Raw genomic sequence first — 27,509 nt, forward strand, 5'->3', positions numbered from 1 at the left:
TTGCCGCGGGGACCAGCGCAACAGTGGAAGCGCTTCTCCGTTACTAGCTGTTCCCAATCAGTGGCGCCAGAAAGGACGAGTGGAGAACTATGCCTGAGACGCCGTTTCGGTGCCACGCTACATGCCGCACCTTTTTTTTTTTTTATGCAGCGGTCGTGACCCTGTTATCTGTAATTGAACATTAGAGCTGAGCTAATATGAATAACTCCAAAAAAGGGCGACGGATAAGGCAAGGATCGAGTTCAGATCCTGCGCTCTTATCTTCTTTGCCCTGTCAGTCGCCATTTTCGCGCCACATATGGTTCAGAGCATCGCAACGCTTTGCCCTTGGGGTGAAACAGGTATCTCAATGCTTGCGACCAGAATGAATTCCCCAAAGTAAGATGGACTACACATAAGCGGTTTTAAAAGAAAACAAACAAAAACAAGCTTTATTTTTGAGGTACTCAGTAGTCCCTCCTCGTGGTGTTCCAGAGATCGCAAGTGTTCCTTTTGTACATCTTGCTTGTTGGCTCGCAGTTGAAGGCTTCATGGAAGTACCGGCTGTTCTTCGCGCTCAGGTCGATGCTGCATGTGAAAAAAAAGAGGTGCTATCAAAATGGTTCAGATCTCTTTTGGTGTGCGAGTTTGCGCTTTAGGCAAATGTTTTTCTTTCTGAATATTTTGGAAGCTTTCACTCGTTCGTCCAATTCAATAAAGCAATTATGGGCGGCGTTCCTGCCTCGCAATGAGCACGTCAGAAGAATACTTACATCTCTTTTCCCATAGTCGTGCCGCAGTGCAACTGTAAGGACAAGAAGAGCGTAAAATATAAGAAGCAACTCTCCAGACCACTAAATACTCATCTAAGTGATAAGAAACGCACACGAAAGGCGTACCTATTCCTTTGAACGCCAAGTCGTACCATAATTGCATTCATCACTTACGACAAGGAATGAAGCCTGATAATCGCAGCAGCGCAACGACTGTTTCAAAGAACACAACAATACGTGTAGCTTTATATTGCCTGACAAGCCACCTTCGATTGATTTGATAGATGTTGTAGTATATAGGCGCATGTGTCATGTGTTACCAAAGGGCGCTATGACTATGAGTGTTAGCAATCATATTTTGGAAGAAAAGCAACGCACAAAAACACGTAGACAAAAAAGAGAGGTAGCACACACACAGCGCTGCACTCATAACAGAAAGTTTATTAGAATGAAACATCAACTTATAAGCGCAAGTCCGCGCATGACAGCGCTATGTGTGCTTTCTCTCTTTTTTGCCTACGTTTTTTGTGCGCTGTTTTTCTTCAAAAACGAACAAGCACCAACTAGCCCAACTTGATATTTTGTTAACAATGGTATGTGAAATACAGCTGAAGAATGTGCCATCGCTCTACGTTGACCTAAACCAAATCGCTGTAAAAGGCGTGAAATATATCAAAGCGCCTTTCTCTGTGCGGCGAAGAAGACCAGAGAGCGTGGGACCTTCAGCGAAGAATATAAAGACGGCGCTTGGCTGTGGCACGTGAAGCCACGGTTCGGGTTCCCTGCTGGCGTCAATGACCTTTTTTCACGGGGGTAGTCTGCGCATGAACGGCAGTTGTGACGAGACGCGCGCCATATTTTTGGGAGGTCACAGTGCGGCGACAGGAGCAAAACGAGCGGCACCTGGGATCGCAGTGTTTCAAATTGTCGCGAAAAATACCAGGCCCCTGAGATTGTGTACGGCACGTGGCGGACAACTTCGGAAGCCACATACCACCAGTTACGACTGTGGCGATCTCCACTGGTGGCGCTCTTCGAATCTGAAAAAAGGACCATTCTGGTTCAGCTGTGTCTTTCCTTCGGTCTTGTGGCATAAGCGTACAGCATAAAAGACTGAAGGTATGCGCTGGTCATAGGTTGGCAAAAAAATTGGAACTCACTCAGACTCGCTAAAGAAATATATTTTGCCCTGAGAGCTCGCTCGGGGTCAGACTCGCCGAAATTCTCCTGAACCAGACTCACTCGGACTCGGACTCACTAAACTTTTTCTCAACCGGACTCACTGGCACTCAAGCTCATCAATATATAGCTCAGCCGGTCTCTCTCAGACTCACAGCTTGACCTGAGTCGGAGTGCGCCTGGGTGATGCAACAAATGAGTCCGCTGGCGTAAAATTAGCTTTTCCGATCATGGTTTAAATGCCGTGTAACGCCAATGTCTCACATAATCGGTGCTCTACAATACGCCTTTCGATCTTGTACCTTGAAATACGAGCTATCAGTGATTGCAATCCATTACGGACGTTTTTATGAAATATGCGGCTCACTCCGCTTAAAGAGTTTACGGGGGGAGTTCATGTCAACCCCCCCCCCCCAATCCTTAACTCCTGCTTCTGATTAAGAAGCACTGAGGTGGCGTATGAGTGCTAGTGCGTTGAGATATGTGCGAATAGGCTTGAGTATAAACGTAAGCTGATATAAGTCTGATATTAGACAGTTATAGTTTAGCGGGCTTAGCCGAATAGCGGGATCGAAACGCGCATGCGCAGTACACTAAACGATCCGTAACGTTTACCGTACGCACGCTATTTTTCAGATTTAGCGTTACCGCGTTTGCGGGGTTAACGTAGTGTATGTAAAACATGGCGGCGGCTTTGGACGCCCGCTTCGAACTGAATTTAGCGTTGATGTGGACGGATTCACTTCTTTCACAGCAAGCGACTGTGTAGAATGGCTTCGCTTGCCTTCAGGTAACTTCGACGCCCGAGTATTACGGATAACTCACTGTAGCTTTTGGGATCGCTTCTCATTTCGAACGTCCCTAGCCCTAACTATGAGATCCGTGTAAACAAATCAGCAAGATAAAAATTTTCGCTTTTGGTGCGTGGTTTATATTTATTTGCCTTTATTGTTACTAAAAAAGTAGTAATATTGCTGTGTGCGGGGATACCGGCGAGCATTCTCAGTTTTCTTTGTTTTCACTTTTCTTACTGCATTCACCCTCCGCTAGATGGCAGACTCACCAATATTTTGCTCAAGCGGATTCACTCGGACTCACACTCATCGAAAGATTACACACGCGGACTCACTCACACTGAGACTCACGGCCCGATTTGAGTTGAGTGAGTCGACTCGTGAGCGAGTTAGCCGACCTATGGCACTGATACACGGGGTGGAATATGTTTATTCACATGATGGTCGTCTATCAGGTCGTCACATAAAATACGTGAGGATATACACATGCACTACTGCCTCGCCCGTGCCCTTGCCCCCAGAGACCGGAAGAGAAGTGTTTTTTTATTTAAATTGGCTGCCATGGCAACGGCCTATCTCGAGACGCCTTCTACGGCTCACCTGCGTACGCGTAGATGATATACAAACAATGAACATCCATGAAAAACTCTAAATCTTATTGGAAGTTAGAAAGCGGTTCACTACGAACTAACATTCAAGGGTCAAGTGGAAGATGGTGCCGCGACGGCAAATGAAAGAACTTCTTGCTGTGGACATCCAGTTTACGGCAGTTCAAGACATAGAGGACGGTTAAAGGATCATCACACACGTTCCAGTTGATGACCACCGGCTAAAAGTATGCATGTGTGTTGTATGTATCCACAGTCCTATCCTATGCACAGTCGTAGGTAGATGTATGCACCCAATCCTATCCTATCCATGTCCTATCCACAGCCGACAAAATATAAATTAAGTTGGACGAGACTTTGCTATGGGAGGCCAGTTTCGAAGCTGCGATTTAGTGACATGAATTTCATTATATAATATTCTGCAACATTAGCGCTGCCAGTGAGCTGTGAGACTTCTCCTTAGAAAGAGCTTTAGGTCCATTGCAGGAATATATATGGATGAATCAGCAGCGATTTTATGGGCGTATCTAGCAAGCATACGAGCCAACACGTTTCCTTCAATCTCTTGGTCCCCTGCTTATTCTGTTCGAATGCGTCGAGTGCAGAGGAGTGAGCGGAGCCAGGAAATAACAGGGATTCTTGTGCTCTCTGAGAGCTTTCAACCCTTTTACGACACTGAACAAATCTGTGTATATACCGGAGTTTCGAAGTTTTAGCTCTTTAGTGTGTTCACCGCCGCCAATATTCTGTAAGCCTCTGCTGTGAAGATATCTGTGTCAGGAATCAGCGCACCAGCACCTGAAACGGATTGGCCGACCGCTGCATCGAACACAACAGCGTGAGCTTTTGAAGGACGTGCAAAAATGCGGGGTAAAAGAATTTGTGCTGTAGGCCGAGGGAGTACATGCGGATATCTGCAACAGGAGCGTACTTAAATACATCCCAGTCTATAAGGTGCCACTGGCACAGCGGGTGACGACAGTGGAAGTCATCACACGGTGTTCAAGAAGTGCCAGACCCATTTCCTATGGCAGGCACCTTGCACAAAGTACGAAGGCTTGTCTCAGTGCAGGACGGTTGTGAAAAAGGGCAGAGCTGGCCAAATAATTGATTGTAGCTTATTCGGGGTGTCTGTTGTTTGACTTTTCTTTGACAAAATGCGTGACGGATATGTCGGAAAGCTGCAAGTGGAGCAGCCACTCGTTCGGTTCGACGTCGAATCTTTCGGCAGGCCTTGCCCTAAAAGCACCTGTAAGAAGACCAATACCTAGATGGGGGACGCGTTCGAGTCCCTTCAAGGCGCCTGAAGGAAAGAAGGTAACTTTTAAAGGCTCGTTTTTTGTTAGACACAGTAATAATGAGAACTAACAGACAATAATGCCAAGGAAAGTATAGGGGTGTTATTTGTTATTGTTATTGGCGCTTGGTGGCGCAGACTAATAGACTATAGGGCCCTGTAGTCAAGGTATGCGCGTTTGAGACTATTGAACAAATTCATGGAACATTTTCTCTCACCTTCCAATGCTGCACGTGACAAAACCTTCAGAATAGTTATTGCTTACATCATGGTAGAAAGGTCAAGTTAATGTCTAAAATTATACCTAAAAATTTATGTTCAGTTTTCGCAAGTGAACGCTGACCCTCCAGGTCAATATAAGCGTCGGGGTGCAGCTCAGTGAAGAGAAAAGGATACAGATGCCTTTATGTGGGTTTAATCAGAACCCATTCTCGACTGCCCATTAGAAACCTTGTTGAGGTCTACATGAACCTGTTGCTCGTAAGTTGCAAGATTGCACGATTTAAATACTATTGTACATCATTCAGATATGCTGAATAGAACATGCTGCTTGGGATGCGCAGACGCAAGGAAGTAATTCTCATGATAAAGGATCCCACCTTGTGATACCCCATGTCCCTGCACAAATACTCGCGATAAAACTCAAACACGGAATGTGCGACTCGGCAGATAACTTTTCGTTATATTTAACAATCTACCACGTACACGTAAGTGGGACAGACCTCTGAATATTCCCAAATTTCACGTTGTATCGTACACTTTTCCATGCCGATGAACACCGAAAAAAAACAGACATTCGCGCACTCGTAACTCAGTGCTTTTAATACGGCCAGCGTTAGACCGACCCTCTCAAAAACCACGCTGATTTGGGTCATGAAATCTGTTCGATAACAGGTAATGTATTGGCTGGCGGTTTATCACATTTTGGAAAAGTTTTCAGAGGCAACTTTTTTGTGTAGTAGGTCTGTAAGTTGTAACGCAGGATGGATTCTTGACCTATTGCTAAATACGAATTACAATCGTCTCTTTCGAAGTAGTGATCGCGCCAAGAAATCATATGGTATTGTACAGGTAACAAAAAACTTTTTGTGCTTAGAGAGACACGGTTTCAACAAATGGTTTACTACACGATCAGAACATAGGAAAGATTTGTTGCAATTGCTTCGACCTCTTGCAGCTGTGCTAAGGAGAATGGTTGGTTGCACGATCAGCTTTTTGCACATGTTTGTTCGATCTTTTCTCGTTTTATTCACATTCTGTCTCTTTAGAAGCCTTTGGAATAATGTGACGAATTTGTACGCGTTTGAAATGTGCTTTCAGAGAGTAAGTTGGTTTACTTCTTACTCTCTTCTCCCCAACCCATGCCCTAGTGTCAGCTGCATAGGAATTTATACCTGTTCCGAACTTCTGCCAGCTATTCCTGCTAGCCTGCCGGCGCGTGCGCCTGCCTTGGGGTTTTAGATGTTTCAAATTGACATTTTCGGTAGTGGGGGAATCGCGCAGTATCCCGCACGTTTTTTTTCTGCTTCCGAGCTTTACACAACTCTTCGTTCCACCAAGGGCCGCGGGGTATGCATGCAACACCACTTTGTTCGGATATACATGTGGAGGAAGAAACAGTTATGAACGCAGTAAACTAATCAACAGCAGCGTCAAAACCTCAATAACTCATGTCAGCCCACGAGACAGGAAAGTTTCCGCACTGCTCTATATCGGCTTTACCAAGCTTCGACAGGGGAGCCTGCGGGGGACATTGACGCGATGTTGGTGCGCTTAGAACTATCGGAAGCGTTCACTCAAGTACAGATTTGTAATATTTACCATTTCATGCGAAGTAGAAGGGATGGGAATGTGCTGCTGAGATGACACAAGATTATGTTTCGTTGGCGAGGCTGTCATAAATAGGCTTTTATGTCTTTAATAAACATGAACCAACGAAAAAGAGAAAATGTTCAATCGGGCGGCCTCGCGGGTAACTACGATAGTCACTTCACATACTGCAGTGCTCGTTGAAATCCCCAAGGAGGAATATGGCTTTGGCAATTGATCTAATAATGTTTGAAATTCATATCTGCGTAGAGGATATCCTGGGGGTATATAAATAGAGCAGGTGGTAATAAGTTGCTTCAGAAACACAGCTCGAACAGCCACTGCTCAAGCGGCGTTTCCAGCTGCAACGGTTGGTACGCTACACGTGTATACTGTTAAGCAACTAGGTCACATGAGGCAAGCATATCATCGCGGTCTTTCCGGAAAATATTGTCCTGACGTACAATGTTAGTGTACACAGAATTTTGGTGTGTTACCTGCAGACACGGCATCTATGGACAAAATTCACCTAAAAGTTCTTGAACATCGTCTACTGACTGATAACTACACGACTTCAGCATAGCTATCAGTGTTATGTCGGTTCACCTTTATATTGTCGTCTACTAACATATACTTCAACGCACTAGTTATCAAAGGCCACCAAAATTTCTATTGAACAGAGGCGCGAGTGACGGGGGGGGCGGGGGAGGGTTCGAGGTGCTTTGACCTCACGTCCGCAAACTCTTTCACGGGAAGTTGAAGATATCTCGTGTGAGTCATCTCTTTCACTAAAAATATCCTTAAAGGGGTCATGAACCACTTTTCCAAGTAATGATCTAATGGCCTCAGTATCGGAGTGTACTGCCTCCCGAATCGATTGCCGCAAAAATTTCTCGAATCCGTCAAGAATCAGCGGAGTTACGGGGGTTTGGCGCACGCTCCCAGCGCTTTCTCTCTTTTCTCGTGCCGGCGAGCGCAATGGAAGCTAGACAGGGAGGGATGGCATGGGGGAAAGAAGTTACGCCAGCGCGCGTCATGAAACGCGATCGCTCTCCCGCTGTGATTCGCTTGCGCGAGTGCGGCTACCGTGTACTGAGGAGTGCAGCGCCGGCAAGTGGCGGCACCCCGCGGCAAGAAGTGCATCTGATCCGAACGCCGCTCTCTATCTGCCAATAAGCATGCTATGTCTCTTGCGACGTACAGCGGACAGACGCCCCGCCCACCGACGAGAGTGAGAACCGGCCTCTGTTTGAAAAGAGGGTGCCTGGGGAAACGGCAACTTCGCGCTCCGCTTGTGGCCATTACGCGGCGCGCACGACTGTAATATTTGGCAGAGCAGTTCATAGCCGTGTCAGCTTTCCGCAGGATGTGTTTTTTCAATCAGCCCAAGGGGTGCTTCATGACCCCTTTAACAGATCGCAACCCCTGTTAACTCGTATTTGAATATACGAGACATTGGTGTTGAAGAGCATTCACACTATGGACGACAAAAGCTATTTATACGCTAACGGACTCATGAGTCGACTCATCATTCTCACCCAGACTTAGATCGAGGCGCGAGTCTGAGTCTGAGTAAGTGCAAGTGAGTAATATTATGGTGAGTATGAGTCCGTGTGCGTCTAGTTAAGAAAAATTATAGTGAGCCTTAGTCCGATTGAACCCGCTTGAGAAAAACTCGTGAGTGTGAGTCTGAGTGAGCCCTAAGGGCAAAATATTTTTCATGAGGGAGTGAGTGAGCACATTTTTTGCCAACCTATGGACGTTCCACTGTACTGTTGTGTCCGTATTGAAATTAAGTCTGTGCTGTGTGTCGCAAAAGAGAGGAAAGTCTTATTTACTGAGCCCCTGGAACCCCTGTAATTTGGCTTCTGTCTTTTTTGAAGCGATCGAGCGAGCCTCGCCGCTCCACCGGCATTGCTGGTGTCATTGCACTAGGCGAGGTGTCCATCGCCTTTCGGACAATCGCTCTAGCGAGCGATGCAGTACGCTGTGCTGACTTCGCCTCGACAGACGAAATCTCGGATCGCACCAGCCTGTAGGTCCACAGGACTGTTTCGGCCTCTGACATAGCGACTGGTGCCATGGCTGGTAGATATATCTGGTGTGGATAAGTTCAGGGTGGGCAGGGCAGCCTTAGCTGCTCCTACCATGAGGGCAAGTCCCAGGCACACTGGCGCGCTACGCATGGCATAAGCGGCCACCTGAGACTATTCAAGTGCTGCCCTACAGTGCACTACTTCGGTGAAGGTTGGTGTCGGTAATGAATGGTGAGGCGCGCTGAGGCACCTCTCGGAAGCTGATGTTCTCCTTGACTTTGAGCGGGCTTATTTAATTTTTTGTCTTTCTAGGCAATGAAAGATATCGAATATACGGGTGCAACCATCGCAGTTCGGCCAGTAGGCTTCAGCCTCAGCATCACAGAAGCCTTCAGTGCATCTCGTCGTACCGCGCTTTGCGCAAGTAAGCTGGCCTTGCAGCATTGGGACGCATATCCAAATAATTGACACTTAAAATGGAGAAGGGGTTTAGTATATATGCTGTGACAGGTAACGGTCTACTGGAGCCGTAGGTGAGTATTGTATGTCTACTAGGAAGTACGTTTCGATGTTCTGATTTTGATGTTTTATGTACGTATAATTTTTTCGGCTTTCCACCCACGTCAGTCTTACGCCGATCAGTTCCTCGAGGTTCCTGTCTGAAGCGAAACAACACCTTTGCAGGTGTTCATCGATCAATGTGCACAGACTAAGATACGCCTATCCCTATATGCTACAAGGATGCTTCGTTTTTTATATAGATAATTGGCCAAAGGGGTGCGTTGCCTGGCATAGCCATGAATAGTGCAGTGTAGTAAGAGGGTGGGAAAGAGAAGTGAGCGTAAGCAGGAGAGATGTGATGGTGAGAAGGAGGGAAAGGAGGAGGAGAGAGAGTAATGTCTAGCACACAAAGGATGAGAAAAGTGCAGAAAGAACATTACAGAGAACATCAACGAATTAGAGAGATAAGTAGAGAGAGAGAAAAAAATATAGAAAGAAAGAGCAAGCAAGCAAGCCACGAACGCCAACGGAGACATGGCGGGCAACCTCCGCTCTAAATTGCACAGCCTCGCTGCGCGCGGTCGTGTCTAGAGAGTGTGGGGTTTTGCGGCTCCAGCTAACCCTGAACCCTTTAGAGATGAGGCCGAGACCCAAATAGACACATCTTTACTGGTCCAAGCCTCGGCCGCAACTGCCCGCTGCCAGCAGCTCCCGCGTGACACGAGCGCACACGCGATCGTCTTCGTCCTCTACGCGCTCACAGCCGCCGAGCGCCCCCATAAGAGTCATGGAGCGTCCCAAGAAATTGAGTACTCCCGAGGAAGAAGCCGGGCATCTCAAAGCTATAGACGTGTCGGTCAACGGAGAGTACGAGCGCCGACTGGCCCGTGCTTCGCTGTGCCATGCGTTCCGCCACTTAGCGCAAACAGTAAATTTTTTTGACCACGTAGTACGCGTGGCATAAAGCGCAAATGCACGCATATTATCACGAACGCAATGTTATGTACAAAGTAAACATCATCCGACCATGTGCATTGTTCCGAAGTTTCTCGTAAGGTGGAGTGGCATAGCGTTTCTTGCGGTTTTCTGTGGCTATTTAAAATTTCAATATACACTAAAATCGCCAACGACATGACTTGTATATTGACGCGACATGTAGTGTTGTATGGCTTAATATTCATGCTTGGTATTTTTTTGCATTCGTAAACTGAAGACAGATAGTGCTTTCAAGAACTGAGAGGTCCGGACGAGGACGCCCCACTCAACAGAAGCGCTCACTAGCAAAAAGAGCGCTCTCGAATACGAGTTGTCAGCGAGCGCTCCTGTTATGTGGCTCTTCTTCGTCCGTCATCCTTGTTCCCGCGCTGGAAGTTTGTTAAACGACTATGAATTACAAGGTAGCCCACCTCTCCATTATGTTCTAAGGTAAATACATGTAATTTACGCCATGTATAGGAAACATCTTCTTTATATTCTATTTAATTGGTCTATTTAGCTCTTTTGATCCGTATTCTATTTTATTCATACACCTCTTTCGCTGTCACATGGCGTTGACAGTAGAGAAGAAAAAGTAGTTAACAGAATGAAAACGAGTCAGGGGGACTACGTAACGTAAAATAGTAAGTTTGTTCCATGTTTTAACAGTTATAACAGCGAGACGATTACCGAAAGAACTCGAAATTGCTCGAAAACAGGAAGTAGCTACTGGATATTGTCAGGTTAGGAAATTGCTGCCACACAACGAGCTCCCCTAAACGAGGACTGAATCGTAAGGTTTCTAGAAAGAGCACCATTATCCCTTTCGGATAATGCTTTAATGATTATTGTTCTGACGGTGTGGTGGAGTACTTTGAAAAGGGGTCCCTCTAGATAGGTGCATTGCAGTTGGCACAACAGCTAGCATAAACATGATGACAATAATACGCAAGAAAACAAAAACAGTAGACAGCCTAAAATTTCCTGGGTTCCAGGCTTCACGTTAATTTTGGTTACGCTATTTGCCAAACATAACGTGCGTAACGAGAAGTTGGTGTATTACAAATTGCTTAGTGGTGACAAACGCAAGTGATTGCGAACACAAAAGCTTTGGGGACCCTATTCTAAACCTGCGTAATGCTTAAAGTGGCAGCATGTTTTCACGACCAAGGAGACACGCTAACTTTAAGGAATATAATTTCATTGTCCATCCTTCATTTGACTATGCTAACTAGGTGTCTCAAAAGAAGAAACAAAATGGGCACTGCAAATACTTTCCGTGCCCAAAAGGGGCGTGGAGAAGTGAGACAGATGACATCACTTCACATCCATATTCTAGGCAGGTTGGTAACCCATTTGCATGAGCAGAATTGCGAAAGGATAAAAAAAATTGGTCGTGTTTCTGCGTGCTTCGCTGCAAATGTCGTCCAAAGAAGATAGCCTTCTGCCGGCCGTACTAAATTAGTCCTGGTCTCATCCGCGGTCACCCGTGATGCTGTTCTCGTACCAATTTTTTCATCAAACGGCCATTTATGTTTTGCCTTGCCTCAGACAGCGCCTCCTCTATGTTTAACCGGCCGCATCTGGCTGCCATTGATAAAATATAGGAGGCGCTGCGTGAGATATGGACGCCATCTGGCAGTGCCGTCGGGAAACATGAGCTTGTGTAGAACCCAGGGCCACTGCCAGGTGGCAGCACCATATCGTAGGCAGAGTGCTTTTTCGTGCATAGCGTCGCATTTTCAGCGCAGCCTAAGAAACACTAGGTCTTTAGAATTATGTATCTATCTATATTCCAGTAAAGGAACACACCACCTAATACTTACGTATTGAGTTGCGCCTCAGATATGCGTAATATTTGCTTTTTGATCGACGATGTTCACAAGTATGAACGCAGCTACCAGTTCAAGATTACTGCGCGTTCAACAAGTGCTTAAACTTTGGCCAGGTGGCTGAATCGTGTGACAGACAGACAGACAGACCATAATTTCTGCATTGAAGTATCACAAGAAAGACTATCGTCTCTAAAAGGACGAAAGAAAGAGGCACGGCTGATGTGTCTTCTTCTATTTCGTTTAAGTATATTTTTTGTGGTGCAATCAAACTACGCTATGATTTCAAGCGCCTTCGTGCGGCATGAACTCACCATGGCCCATTTGTAGAAGAAGAGCTGGGTGGAGCTGATGTCACTGATCCAATCGATACGGAACTCCGGACGTGGGAACGCCTTTTCGAGAACCATACGCTTGAAGTACTGTGAAATGCGAAGAGAAAGCAGAGCGAAAGCGCGCATGAAACAAGTGCTGCCGGAAACTTGACTGCCTAATGCGTTTCTTGGTAGACGCAGTCAATGCCTGTGCGTACAACCCGCAAAATCATGCTCTTCGAGATTTCACTCCACGGATGAGAGGCAACTGTCTTTAGAGGAGCCAATTTCAACACCACCTATTATGAGTACAATTTTTACAGTGGCAGCTTCACTTCTCGTAAAACTTAACTATCCAGCAGCAGTGCGACATTACTCGCTCGTCACTCGAGCGCTCACGAGAACGCAAACTCCTATTACAATTGTGGGCAAGTGTAATGATTATTGATAACGTGCTCGCAAACTTTGCCATATACCTGCAGAGAAGAATGAACTGTAAGCTACGGAACAATAATATTTGCTGAATGATACTATATCCTTACGTAGTTGTGACGGCTAGGAACGCGGAACTTGAAGCGCTAATAATTAAGCACTGGAGTTTTTTTTTTGTTTGAGCAAATCTCTGCCCAGGAAGAGAGGTACCACTCACCGTTCAACAATAGCAAGAAATACAATCATCGTTCATCGATGACCTGGGCGACTGCAGAAAAGCCTCGGCATTTGTATACGTGCCGTTATACCACATTTCAGCGTCGTCGCTACTGCTTGCGTTATTTTAAAAATGAACTAAACTGCTCGCGTCGAGGCCACAGACTCGTCAGCACATTCGAAAAATATTCCTGAAAGTTCCCGTAAATTCTGTCAAACATAGTCGCCATGAAACTGAACTGTGCGTGTCAGTATCGAACTATGCGTGTCAAGGGCCGAACGTATCTGGGTGCATCTGCCTTTGGAACATCGATGTTAGAAAATATTAAATTTATGATGTGCATATAATCACGCGCGTATACAAACGCACGCACAAACGAAGAGAAAGAGTGGTTGAACCACTTCCGAAAAACATTTATGGCTACGCCCCTATCAGTACGCTATGCAGCGTCCTACGCACTTAGAGAAGCTTGCAAGTTCTGGTACTGATTTTTCAATTCAAATAAATAATTCTTCTCCTGACGTTTATACTTTTCACCATTTGTGAGTATACCGTGAAAAATGACAAGTTCTGTTTGTCCGTGTTTTCCTACGCATATGGCTGTTAACGGGCTACAGAAAAACGTCATTTTTGTGCTGTGATTGGAGTAGGTAAAATTCTGCGCTAAATGCAGCTCCACAGCTGTGAAACCTGTGGAAGTGCGTCGCACGGGCACCCAACGATTCCCGTTCGTAGAGTTCCCACTGCTTCATTTACCAGATGTACCGTTCCCGGGCACCAGTAGAATCTTGGGAGCGAGATTCGCAAACTCGGTATGCGACAAGCGCACCAATTTTTGTTGCAGTTTACCGACTTTCTGCTTCTTACGGCAGTTGAGGTACGTGTCGTTTGCGACGCGTTCCACCAGGTTGCTTCCCTTCAGACATAGCGACGAATGCGCCGGAGAATGCCGGTGGGAGGAGCAATCGTGCTTTTGGCGAGGCAGTGGTGCCTTCTCTTGTGAGGCACGGGAGTCAGGCTCACGGTTTCCGAAGCATTTTAGTGGTCGGAAGGTAATTATTACTATTACTTCTCGGTTATACTGTAAATATGTAATTTTAAACATGGTTCATTTATTTTAACCAGCTTGTGAGCATTTCAAGCCTTGCTTTAGGCCTGATCTTGAGTGTGATCAAGCCACATGGGATTTGTGGACGGAAGACAAGCCGGATCACGGGCCCCTAGAGTGTTACACACCTAAAAAATAGCTGGCTCTTCCTTAATCGTTAGTAAACGTAGGTAGACGTCACTTTCGCTGCAAGGGCGTAGCAATGATTGCTAGCAACACATTGGAAGGCCACGCGAAGAACGGCAAGCAGCTCGAAACCTGCAGCGCGTTGCTCAAGCACAAAGCACGCACGAAGAAACACACACAGCAGGAGTGCGAACTACTGTCACAACTGAAAGACTTAAAGCGCGCTGCTCAAACGCCAAGAAGGGCGTACCAAACGAACGCACAGGTATTGGCCTCGAGGCCCACCACTGGAAACGCCGGCGCCACCGTCGGCGTGACGTGCTTGGCAGGATCACGTGGTCTCAGCGGGCGCGTCGGCTGCTTGCGGCGCACTGCCGCGTGCTTTGAAAACGAGTTTCAAGTCCCACATGCGTTGCGGTCTGTTCAAATTCGGAAGTTTTCTCTCATTTTCTACCCAAATGAAACCATTGTAATAGAGTGGCTGCCTCCGAAGGCGACGCACATGGGGCTCTACCGCTCGGTGCCGCAGTGCCGCGCTTACGCTAAGGAGCCCAGTGTCAGCCTGCACTGGTAACCGCGGGACAAGAAACAGCGTGAAGCATGGGTTGCAAAGCTAAGAACCGGCAAGTAGCCATCCGCTACGAGTCTTGTGTGCAACAAGCACTTCCGCGACGAGGACTTTTGTTACTGCGTCGGGCCTGCGATGTTCGGTGAGTAGCAGACAGCGCGCACTGAGACGATGGCTCGCGCGCGCTTCCCGCCGGCAAATGATGCTTATCTGCCACAGGATGGTAAAAGCGCTACCTTTTACCACGTGCGATGCCATCTCAGACCCCTCCAATGGGACCTCTTGATCGTCGGCCCCGTGCTCAGCGTCCACAAAATCGGCTGCAGATGCGCAAGTCATTGTTTAGATACGTTGAATTAAGAAACGCACAGGGTCCCTTATGCATTCGTTAAAGATGACTAGAATGCGAAAGCTATCTTCTTCTTATCAGTCGATGTACTGATTCTCCCGCGCCCCCCTCCAAAAGCGTTCTGCACCTCACGCGGTTTTGCACGGCCTCCGTGACCGATCACGGAGGCAATGCAAAGCGACCATGACGTGTGAATACGACTTCATGTGACGTCACATTATGTGACGTCATAATGACGCTACATAGTTTGGCAATCTGTGACGTCATGATGACGTCATATGGTGACACCATCACGTGACGATTATTTTTTGCGTCACTCGTGTTGACGCCGCCGACGCGGGACGCCGATGCGCAATCTTCCCATTTGATGAGGCATGCATTGCTTCATAAGCTACATAAATCTTGCATTGCCTCCGTGTTCGGCCCACCGGCCAACCCCATGTATTTTCGTGGAGCCTCATTTATTTACGTGGGAAAGATGCCACCCTGTTGGCGTTAGACACGACACTGCTGCCAAAATTGATGGGGCACACGCCAAATAATTACTATCCTGTTTTGCGGCTGCTGGTTGCTGCAATACCTTCTATTTTATTCACCGCTATTTCAAGTTCATGTGTGTCCTAGTTCACAGCCGACGTTTGCAGAACAAATCCGGCAAACGTTTTTGTATTTTCTTTCTTTTCCTAGGCGTCGCATGCTACTACATGCTCGGTCTCGTCGACTGGTTCTCCGTCCACCAGCAATCTCGAAGTGGTGAAGCTTTGGTCTATGAATTTGTTGATGACAGAGAGCGGCAAGTTCACTGGTATGCAAACGGAACGATAATTAAGGAGCATTAAAAAAAAGGCGTTGCATTTGCTCACGTTTTGTGTGAGCACCAAACGAAACGAATGCGCTGAATAAAGAAACAGAAGCAGCGGCATTTGCCCGCTGAGAAGACCGATCAATACGCAGTGCGAGACAACTTGTCAAGTGACATTGAAACGTACACAAATTTAGACCGAAAAAAAAACACTGAATCGTCGGGACGGGAGATCACAAAGTTGCCATGCGCACCGAAGCCGTAGTTGTAAGGAAATTGTTTTTGAACTGCTCTGATAGCGTCCGCGCAACAGCAGTTGTTGGTTTACTCACAAATTCTCATATTTTGCGGCCTAAAGTTTACAGCGCGGTGCCAAAACGCGCTCGTAGCAAAAGCGAAACCATCAGTACGAGCACACATGCAGACGCTCATAGATGCAGAGGCACCGTTAGTCGTCGCGAACCCGTGCGATCGCTGGCTTGAGGCTTCTTTCTGTTATGCGCCGTTTGGTTATACAGGCAGTCTACTCTAACGAGATATTTCACATATTTTGCACTCAGCGAGTGACTACCTTTCACGCAAGAAGCCGGTTCAGGGGTCTCCAACGCGGTGACAGCGTGAAGCGGGTGCTCGGTTTTCTGCAAATAGACAGCGACTGTAGACTATCTTGTGCTTTCAGTTCGTCGAAAATGATTATTTTGACAGTAAAGAGCACAGTTCATTTCGAAAGTATTTACAGAAATGCCCCGGAGGGCGTCCGCGAGGTGTTTTTGTAGAGCGCCGACAGAAAAACCTATAGGGAGCGCGCCGGCGGTATCCTGCCTAGCACGCAATCGAGGCGCGTCCGATAGAGGGCGACTCCGTAACTCCTCGAGGCCAATACACAGGAGGAGCGTGAACTAACTGCCATAGTTGTTCCTTTGTGTTTCCGCGAACGCGGCCGCCGCCGCGAGCGAGGTGACCTTCGAGGTGATACCCTCTCCGAGTCATAGACGACATCTTGGCGAACTTGCGAGGTGGAGAAAAAACAATGCTGATCCCTCCGTCATAGGAATCGGCATAACACGAAAGTAAAACATGTCTTCACAAAAGTAGTACTTATTGTGTAATGATATATGAAGCCTTGTACAATGTATATTCGTGTTTGACAGCTATAGCACCGTTTGACGTGGATGCACCCACATTGACAGCATGTCTCTTTCGCGACGACTAACGCCCATGATCATGATTAAACCGTTGTGGTAGCTGACGGTGTGAACATATATTTGGACACAGCGAATCGTGAATCTCGCGTAAGTATGATATCAACAAGCTCATAATCAACACTGGTACCCGGTATGCACTTCTTCAAAGCGTCGTCAATTAGGGAGAGAAACGGCACGGTGTGCGCTTTCTAGTAATGGGAAGCCGACGCCAGTGCTCATGCATACATAACACACACTGCGCTTCAGCAACACGGGAGGCAGAGGTTCGTAGCCTGAGCCGCAAACGCGTGCGTCCCGCTGGCCTCTGTCTCGCAGGCGCTGCTCTCGCTCCACCAAGGCACAAAATTCGCCCGTCGAAGTTGCGTCCTTTCTGCAACGCATAATGCAGCAGTTTTGTTAGTCGGCGCTCTCGAAATTGAAGCAGTCGGCGGCGGAGAAATCCCGTTGGTGCACGTGGAAGCTGCACTACTCCGATGAGCCGACGCACGCTAACACGAAGCCAAAGGCAAAGAACGTAACTGCGTCAAGCGTGCCTCGGCGACGCCAGCGCGGCCAGTCTACCGCTCTGGTATCGAGACGCTTTAACCACGACCTCCGATATCGCGTGCAATCCCGGAGTAAGCGCTAGTAGTGTCGATCGTGATGCATTAATTCTTTTCACCTCTCACAGACGGCGGCACCGCCCCGCTCAGCCCGCTGCGAAAGAGAATGTGTGAAAGATATAAGGCGCGTTCGCGCCGAGCCTAGCATCTCCCGAGTTGGCTTAGTCGGTAGGGCGTCGGGCTCTTGCCGTCGCGGCCGCAACGTCGTGGGTTCGATTCCCAGCGGGGTACCTTTTTCTTGTTTTTTTTTCTTTCTCACCCTTTGGCGTCCATTTTAACAACGTCATATCCGTGACGGATGTACTTGGTTGACCCCGGCATAAAACACTTTCGTGTTAAAATTCAGTATCCTGGATTTCCGAGATGCTCACAACGAGATTGCATCGGACAAGAGCTCATGAAGGCTGGCTGTCATAAACACGCATGTTTTGTTACAACCGGTTGCACTTTGGAATTGCGTGAGCACTGGCAGTCCATACTGCAAGGAATACCCGGGGTGCAAGCGTACTTAGACGACGTTTTGATAGCGAAGACTGCTGATAAGTCATACGCAAAGCTTCGAGGGGTGTTTCAAATATTCAGAGAACACGGCATTAAATTTTGCGCTCACAAGTGAACGGATAAACGAGGCTTCGGTGGTTTATCTAGGCCACCAGATCGAAGCTGCAAGATCACACTTAACGGAAAAGAACGCTGAGGCCGTCAGACTTGCTCCAGTACCTCGGAATGTTAGGTAGCAGCGATCATTTTTAGTATGCTGACCTCTTATGACAAGTTTGTACCGAACCTTTCGACTTTACTGGCACCCCTGTGCCGACATTTGAAAAAAAAACCAGTGGTCACGGGGAGCAATAGAGGAGGATGTATTTGAAAAAGCTAAAGATGCATTGTGTACCTATTCAGTATTGACCCATTTTGACGGGTAGAAACAGTTGTTTTTAGAATGTGATGCTTCACCCTACAGTGTAGGAGCCGCTCTCTTTCGTCCTATCAATGGGCAGCATAGACCGATGGGATTTCGGTCGCGAACATTGATCTCTGTAAAGAATTACTCCCAGATTGCCCGAGAGACGCTGTCTTTGGTCTAGGGCGTCACACGCTTTCGCGACTATCTACTTCGAAAAGAGTTCACTATACTGACCCATCATCAGCCCTTGCTCGGTCTTTTAAAGGCGGATAAGACAACCCCAACCATGGAAGCAGCTCGGATACAGAGATGGGCTATCACGCTAGGCACCTATAGGTACCGTTTGCAGCATAAACCTGGCAGACGTCTGAAGAACGCCGGTGCATTAAGCCGTTTATTCATACCCTTACAGAATGCATCGGAATTGGAGGACGTCACGCCAGTCGTCCTATCGCTAAACCAGCAGGATATCGCTGCTGTGCCAACTAAACAGTTGCAAGCACTAACGGCGACATACGACCTAATCTCTCAAGCATGCAAATACGCACGCAGTGGTTGACCGCGGGGCGTCAAAGGGGACGGTGAGCTCTCAGAGTATTATAAGAAGCGGCTTGAGCTGTCGATGGAAAATGACACATGACTCCTATCAGGGAGCATCAAAGGGGACGGTGAGCTCTCAGAATATTAAAAGTGTAATGAAGGCAGTGGACACGGGGCTCAAGCAAGGTGGAAGAGAAAGACGACGTGCTGTGATCGCTGGCCTTTTTCGTGTTAGCCCTTGGGCAAAGTAAACCGCTGCTTCGTTGCGTCAACTGCTGCCTGTAAAGCACCCAATTTGAACTGGTGGAGGTGCGGGGCACCACGTGGTCCTCACCCTGGAACTGCTGCAACTTCGCAGCCGTACACTACGACGACCTTTCGTGATGAATGATTCGGGACCGTCTCAAGGCACTCCGGATCCCGTGCCTGCGCCTGTCGTCTGCCCTGGCGCACTCCGGTAACGTGATCCACCCATCTTTGGCGGTACCGACGACCAAGATGTGGAAGATTGGATTACCGAGTATGAACTCGTGAGCGTTTACAATATGTGGAACGCCAGCGACAAGTTCACAAATGTGAACTTTTACTTGACCGGCGTCGCGATACTGTGGTATAGAAATCATCGAAGCGATTTCTCTACCTGGTCAGAATTCGCAACAACTCCCACGGGGGTCCTTGGCCGCCCTGCTGTGCGTCGGCTTCGCGCTGAGCAGCGCTTGAGTGGCGGCGTACAGAGAAAAGCTGAAACTTTCACATGCTACATCGAAGATGTGCTCTTCCTCTGCAAGCCCGTCAACTCGACTCTGGACGAGGCAGGCAAGATCAAGCACATCATGAGAGGCATCAATGACGCTGCATTCCAGATGCTTGCTGCAAAAAGTCTCCAGACGGTCGCCGATGTAATTCAGCTCTGCCACAACTACGATGAGCTGCGTAGGCAGCGCGCTTCCAGACGTTGCGTTGCTCAAGACACAGCGGATCTTTCATCTTTGCACTTTCGCCATGACATCACCGACCACTCCGCTTTAATGCCACTCATAAAGCAGTACATTCGCGAGGAGGTTGCACGGCCGCTATCCATAATCACGACAGCACACGAGCCACTTACGCCATTGTCACTTTCCCTTCGTCACGTCATTGAATCGGAAGTTGCCGAGGCCTTGCCACCAAGTCATACTCAACCGCCTCTTACAACACCACTGACGTATGATGCCGCTGTTGCTCGGCCACGTGCTTCATCTCCGGCTACATGCCAAGCAACTTGTAACGCCTATACGTCACCGCCAACGGGTCAACTGTTTTGTTGCAAGCACTAACGGCGACAGACGACGTAATCTCTCAAGCATGCAAATACGCACGCACTGGTTGGCCGCGGGGCGTGAAAGGGGCCGGTGAGCTCTCAGAATATTATAAGAAGCGGTTTGAGCTGTCGATGGAAAACGACTTGCTGTACTGGGGTCATCGCGTGGCCGTACCTACGGACGCCCCAAGAAGCTTTTCATGCTAGTGCATGACTCTCATCAGAAAGTGTCGTTAATGAAGGCAAGAGCAAGCTCAATAACTTGGTGGCCTGGGTTGGACCAGGACATCAAACGCGTCACCGCCAACTGTAACAACTGCGTTCAAGCACTGTCTATGCCACCAGCACCAACTTCTGTGCGCTGGCCACAGAAGGGCGAAAAGTTGCCACGGCTTCATATCGACCATGCGACCTTCATATCGACCAGATTGTGTTAATTCTGCTTGATTCACATAGCAAATAGATTGAGGCTATGATGGTAGTCCATGCCAATTCCCGCAGTACCACCGAAGCCCTGAAAACAATGTTTGCCCAATTTGGTATATCACGCACTGTGGTGTCAGATAACGGAATGCTTTTCACAAGCTTCGAATTCCGTCAGTTTCTGGAGCGCAATGGCATCATACATATTAGAACATCTCTCCAGCATCTACTAAGCAATGGGCTTGCTAAGCGCGCTGTGCGGACTGTCAAGGACGGATTAACGGAAATCGGAAACGTCCTCCCTGGCTCGCGTGATGTGTAACTATAGAAATACTCCTCAATAATCCGGACTTTAACCTTCGCAAAGGCTTTTCGACTACCGGTTGCGCACAAGACTGGACTTGTCATTTTCTCCCAAGAACCACCACACCGACTGCAATTTCGCCCCCCGGTTAATCCCTCTATCTGCGAAACTAAGGGACCGGGGAAACGTGGACGCCGGCACGGGCCAGAACCATGACCGGTGCTCGACTTTTGGAAGTAAAGATTGAGGCAGGGATAGTCCGTCGCCATATGGACCAAGTACGAAGGTCTGAAAAAATTGTTTTTGGAGAGCAAGGACACTCGGGAATCGGCGCTGCCTGATAACAAACCGACAACCGAAGTGGACGAAAGCGAGGATGCGCCTGCTTCTTTCTCTCTTGCCTTGATCCCTCTTTCACCCTTTCCCCTTTCTGTTATAAGTTCGAAACGCAAAATACACGCATGTCTTCTTCCTCGTGACACCGACCAGTTCATGTTGCCGGCGGCGTTTTCGCCGTAATGTAACATATAGCATAGCCCTGTATAACAAGGGGGTGGCACAAGGGAAGTGAGGGTGAGGAAGATGGAGAGGAGGAAGGAATAGATTAAAGCATAGCAGTCGTGTAAGGCATTAGGCAGGTAGAATCAAGTATAGCATAGCGGTGTATACGAAGGGGCGGGAAAGGGAAGTGAAGGTGAGAAAGATGAAACAGAGTATGGAAGAGGGTAAAGCATAGCATAGCCATGTCTGGCGTCAGGCAGGACAAACCATGCACAGCATAGCCGCGTATAGCGAGGAGGGGATGGGCATGAGGTTGAGGAGGTCAGAAAAAGGGGAGAGGGTAAAGCATAGCAAAAATATGCATGGCGTTAGGCAGTCAGAATCATATATAGCACAGATACCTATAGCATAGCCATGTAGAGCAAGGTGGCGGGAAAGGAGCTCCTCACACTCAACTGCAGTGAGGGTGAGGGGAATGAAAGGAGGAAGGGTGTATGGTGTCATCGTATGCTGTACCTCATGTCGCTGCTTGGCGTCACGCAGGCAAAACCATGTTAACATAGCCAATTATAGCAAGAGGGTGGGAAGGGAAAGTGAGCGTGGGGAGGAGGGAAAGAAGAAAGGCAGAGGGTAAAGCATACCACTGCTATGTATGGTGTCAAGCGGCAAACCCATGTATAGCATATTCATGTATAGTATGGTATAGTGAGGGTGTGGTGGAAGGAATTGAGGGTAAGGAGGAGGGGGTAATCATAGCATAGCTCTGTATAGCATAGTATAGCAATTGGACGAAAAAGTGAAATCAGGGTGAGGAAGAGTGTAGTGAAAGAGAGGAGGAGGGAAAGCAGGAAGGGAGAGGGCGCCATTGCATCGCAAATGAATGTTTCCTTTCTTGCCATGGAGGTCTAGCAGGGTGCAGGGATGAACGCCACGGTGCGCTTGCCCGTGAATACGAGCGTCGCTGAAGGAACGCTGACCATTCAGTGACGCTCACAGGCTGCGTTCCTACTGTCTACTTCTACTCTGGTGTCTCGTCCCAAACGCACTTTAGATCACATAGTAATGCCTTACAAAATAGCCCCCCCCCCCAACCAACTCTTCTTGAGTTCATCGCTGTAGGACAGGTGAATCACTGTACCGCACTTCCTACAGCTTTCACGTTGAGTGCAATTGCATTCATTTTTCCTATGTTTCTTACTCTTATAACTCTTTCGTGTAGATTTATCGAAGTCTTTGAGATGAAGCTCAGATTTCATACTGCTTCATACAGATATTGATGTTAGACGAAACAAAACGCAACGTGACATTACCGCCTACGTTAACTCGAACGGTGTTGATAACAATAAAATCGGCACCGTTCTAGCTCGCTCGTATTAGGTCGGGCACACGAAATCGGCGATAGCAAAGCAAAATTTTCAGTGTTCGCGGTTACTTTTACATTTTGGAACGTTTACTGCAGGTGCAAACACGTTCCACCAGAGTTCTTTAAAGAAAACTCGTTCCTCTCTGGCGCGTTGCAAACAAGCACTTCAGCGCAGCGCATGCGATGAGAGAAGATTGCACTACTTGAAAAATAAAGACCTCAGCGCACCAAAGTGTAGTCACGTTTTTGCCCTCTTCCCTTCAGTTACTGCGAGCTGCACAGCACACCCTTTGGATCCGCCGCTGCGTTAGATCAAGTTGTAACTGTTGCGTGTCGCACGCGAGTTTTGTCCTTGCACTCACCCTGTACGCCGGTATTACAGCTGCGAGGAGGGGTATGTCCATGGCTGCCATGATTGAGGACTGCAAGAGACAAGTGCAAAGACAGTGTCACCATCCAAAAAAGGTACTTCAAACAGCTTCGCTCTAAAGGCGATCAGCAAGACCCTGTTCAAGGGCCCTTAGGCTATGCCGTTCCGTCTTAGCCGTCGACGCCACAGTAGTGTCACCTGCACGTGACGGTGAAGAAAACAAATATTTGAGCCGGTATAATGAAGCCCTTTATTGGGCGAACTTGTGCCCAGACAAAACAGTGACACCACATTGACCCAAGATTCTCGCGTTATCGAGAGTGGCCTCGTTAGTTGCAAAATAAATTCGACTACATACGTTATACGCAAAACGTTATCTGAAGATTCTAAAAGAATCGGGATGGTGCTGAGGCATTCTGGCGCGCCTTCTGCCGAGCCGTGCTTACACGTGTAACATGCCGGCTGCGTAAAAACAAACAGAAGCATGTGTGGCAAATCTACTTGGGCTTACCACTATTAGCCTAACACCACATGGTGGAACACCGCAGAAAGCCATAGTTATTAAACGCAGTAGGAAAATTTAAAGGGGCTCTTGGAATACTCGTAGGACAGCCACAGCGTTAAAGAAGGGGCACAGACCGCTATCCGCTTGTAGCAGAAAGTCACGAGGAAATCTATCTGGCTTTCCCAGAATGAAAGGTCCTTAGTTTCCGAAAAATTTGTCCTGTTGGAGGAATTAAACCCGGCACCAACGCCTTTCCGAGGCGGTCGCTTTCCCAATGGAAGTAACCAGGAAGCTAGCAAGTGGCAGCGCGAGGGCGAATTCGTAGACAACTCGAAGTACAAGTACACAGATTCGTAGAGCGACCGCTCCAGAAAGACGCTAGTCCCGCGTTCGATCACCAAACCAGGTCAATTCTTTCGGCAACTAAGAAGCTTTCTTTCTTAGAAATCCATATAGATTTCCTTATCGCTTCGGGCTACGAACGGGTGGTTTTCAGTTCTCTCTTTCTCAACGCTTCCTCCACCTTGCAGAATTCCGCAGAACCGATTTCCAGCACGTAGCCTTACTCTGAATGTAGCCCGGTCCAGCGAAGAGCGTGCTCATTCTTTCGACAAATATGGATCCACATTGATATTGTTACGAAGATGAAGTGAAGAAAGACGAAGAGCTGATGGACGGTTGTAGAATGCGGCGACTTTGTGCTTGCTCGAACTGTCGGCACTCCTTGATGATCGCATCCACGGTGGAACAGCCCTAGCACATCAGGAGAATAAATGCGTAATCGGCGATCCCCTTCAGCACATGCACGACTATCTCACCTTCCGTCATGTCATTGTCGGCCTTTCGGCAGAAAGCCGGTACATCCTGAATGTATGAGAGGTACGATACCGTGGATTATGGGCACAGCAGGCCAATTCCTTTTTGGCGGCGATGTTACGAAAGGCGGGTTTGCCAAATACCTCTCGCAACTTTTCTTTGCATTGGTAACAGCTAGTGTATTCTTCGTTGTTTTCGTACCACACCTTTGCTGTACCCCTCATGTAAAACAACACATTAGCCATCTGAAGTGTAAGATCTCATCTGTTCGGTACACTCAGCCGCTTAAACATGGAAAACCAGTCTTAAATATCGACGCTATCGGTCCCGCAGAATGTACCGGGATCCTTAGGTGGTGAGAAAACAAGTGGCGGTGATGGTCACAATAATGAAGTCAGCGACGTTGATGTCGAAGGCTCAACGTTATTCATGCTTGGGAGGGCGATGCGACGTCCGCTGCGGAGCTCCGTTGCCTGCTGCAGTACCCAGCACGTCCTCCACTATAATACGGGGTTGTTTGGGTATATACGATATGTGTTTAGGGAGAACTATTGTAAAAAGAGTCAAGATGGCTGACCAGCACAGTCTCGCGCCAGTCAGCTTCACCTAGTCTTCGTCTTCCTTCACTTGGTCTCCGCAACAATATCATTTGTCCATTCATTCACATTTGTCCATGCAGCGATGGCGTAGTGGTAGAGCATCAGCTTCGCATGCAAGAGGTCCGTGGTTCGAATCCCGGTGCCGGACAATTCCCAACCGGATTTAAAAAAAATCCACTTGATGATGGAATTGTGTAAAAAAGGCCTGGGGTGCAGCCTCACTGGCAACCACAGCCAGCAATGCACTCCCTCACCAGAGCAGGATTGGCCACCCTGGTGTAGTACTTGGCCACTACCTCCCACATGAATACACCAATTAACCCTCGGCCCTCAGTCCCCAGCGGCTGTGAAGCAACTGACCAAGGCGGCGGTCAGAACTGCGACGCAGCAGAGGGTGCTAAGAATCTCTGGGTACGGACAGGCCGCCATTGGAATCTGAATTTGGCTACGTATAACGCTAGAACTTTATCTAGTGAGGCGAGTCTAGCTGTACTATTCGAGGAATTAGAGGGTGTTAAATGGGATGTAATAGGGCTCAGTGAGGTTAGGAGGCCACAGGAGGCTTATACAGTGCTGAAGAACGGACAGGTCCTATGCTATCGTGGCTTAGCTGACAGAAGAGAACTAGGAGTGGGATTCCTTATTCATAAAGACATAGCTGGCAATATAGAGGAATACTATAGCATTAATGAGAGGGTGATATGTATCGTAATTAGGTTTAATAAGAGGTACAAGATGAAGGTGATACAGGCCTACGCGCCTACATCCAGCCATGATGATCAAATGATTGAACGCTTCTACGAATACTGTACTGATGGGCGACTTTAATGCAAAGGTAGGCAAGAAGCAGGCTGGAGATCATGCAGTTGGGGAATATGGCATCGTCTCTACAAACGCCAGAGGGGAGTTACTAGTAGAGTTTGCAGAACGCAATAATTTACGCATCTTGAATACCTTCTACAGAAAACGGGCTACTCGTAAGTGGACGTGGAGGAGTCCTAATGGCGAAACTAAAAATGAAATAGACTTCATAATGTGCGGCCACCCGGGCACCGTACAGGATGTGGAAGTAGTTAACAAGATCCGATGCAGTGACCATAGATTGGTAAGATCTAGAATTCAACTTGACGTGAGGAAGGAACGGCAGAAACTGATACGCAAGAAGCCAATTAATGAACTAGCTCTGAGAGGGAAAGTTCAGGAATTCAGAGTTTCACTTCAGAATAGGTACGCGGCTTTAACCGAGGAAACCGACCTTAGCGTAGACGCAATAAATGATAATCTGACTAGTATCATCAAGGAGTGTGCAGTGGAAGTCGGGGGTACAGCCGTTACACAGGACACTGGTAAGCTATCCCAAGAGACGAAAAACCTCATTAAGAAACGTCAAGCTATGAAAGCCTCAAATGCAACAGACAAAATAGAGCTGGCGGAGCTTTCGAAGTTAATCAATAGGCGTAAAGTAGCCGACATAAGAAAGTATAATATTGAGAGAATTGAGCATGCTCTAAAGAACGGAAGAAGCCTCAAAGCTATTAAGACAAAACTGTGCATAGGCAAAAATCAGATGTATGCATTAAGGGACAAGGAAGGCAAGGTCACAAACAATATGGATAGAATACTTGAGGTAGCGGAAGAGTTCTACAGAGATCTGTACAGCAGCCGAGGCAGTCAGGATGATAACGTAAGAAGGAGTAATAGCGCAGAGGAATCTGACATCCCACCAGTATTGACAGGAGAAGTAAAGAAAGCCCTAAAGGGAATGCAAAGAGGCAAAGCAGCTGGTGAGGATCAGGTAACATCAGACCTGTTGAAAGACGGTGGAGAGATTATGTTAGAGAAACTGGCCACCCTGTATACGAAGTGCCTCTCGACGGGGAGGATACCAGAATCTTGGAAGAATGCCAACATCATCTTGATCCATAAGAAAGGGGACGTCAAGGACCTGAAAAATTACAGGCCCATAAGCTTACTGTCCGTTGTCTGCAAGCTATTTACAAAAGTAATTGCTAACAGAATTAACACGACATTAGAGTTTAATCAACCAAGGGACCAGGCAGGATTTCGTACAGGATTCTCAACAATAGACCATATTCATACTATCAATCAGGTGATAGAGAAATGCGCGGAATACAACCAACCCCTATACATAGCCTTCATAGATTACGAGAAGGCATTTGATTCGGTGGAGACATCAGCAGTCATGCAAGCACTGCGGAATCAAGGCATCGACGAAGCCTATATAAACATAATGGAAGAAATCTACAGCGGATCCACAGCCACTATAGTCCTCCATAAAGAAAGCGACAGAATCCCAATAAAGAAGGGCGTACGGCAGGGAGACACGATCTCTCCAATGTTATTCACCGCCTGCT

At 47.7% G+C, this 27,509-nt stretch overlaps 1 protein-coding gene across 1 annotated transcript in view; it reads right to left on the bottom strand.

Moving 5' to 3' along the window:
- Window positions 1-446: 446 nt before the first annotated feature.
- LOC119395816 (uncharacterized) overlaps window positions 447-27,509 on the bottom strand; it is a 67,768-nt gene continuing 40,705 nt past the window's right edge. Inside the window, exons 5-8 of the mRNA XM_037662820.2 lie at window positions 23,207-23,266; window positions 12,098-12,205; window positions 753-784; window positions 447-567 (exon numbers count right to left, since the gene is read on the bottom strand). Of these exons, the coding sequence (XP_037518748.2) occupies window positions 447-567; window positions 753-784; window positions 12,098-12,205; window positions 23,207-23,266 (321 nt within the window). The remainder of the gene's footprint in view (window positions 568-752; window positions 785-12,097; window positions 12,206-23,206; window positions 23,267-27,509) is intronic.

Source organism: Rhipicephalus sanguineus, chromosome 6 (assembly GCF_013339695.2).
Source record: "Rhipicephalus sanguineus isolate Rsan-2018 chromosome 6, BIME_Rsan_1.4, whole genome shotgun sequence".
NCBI lineage: Eukaryota > Metazoa > Arthropoda > Arachnida > Ixodida > Ixodidae > Rhipicephalus > Rhipicephalus sanguineus.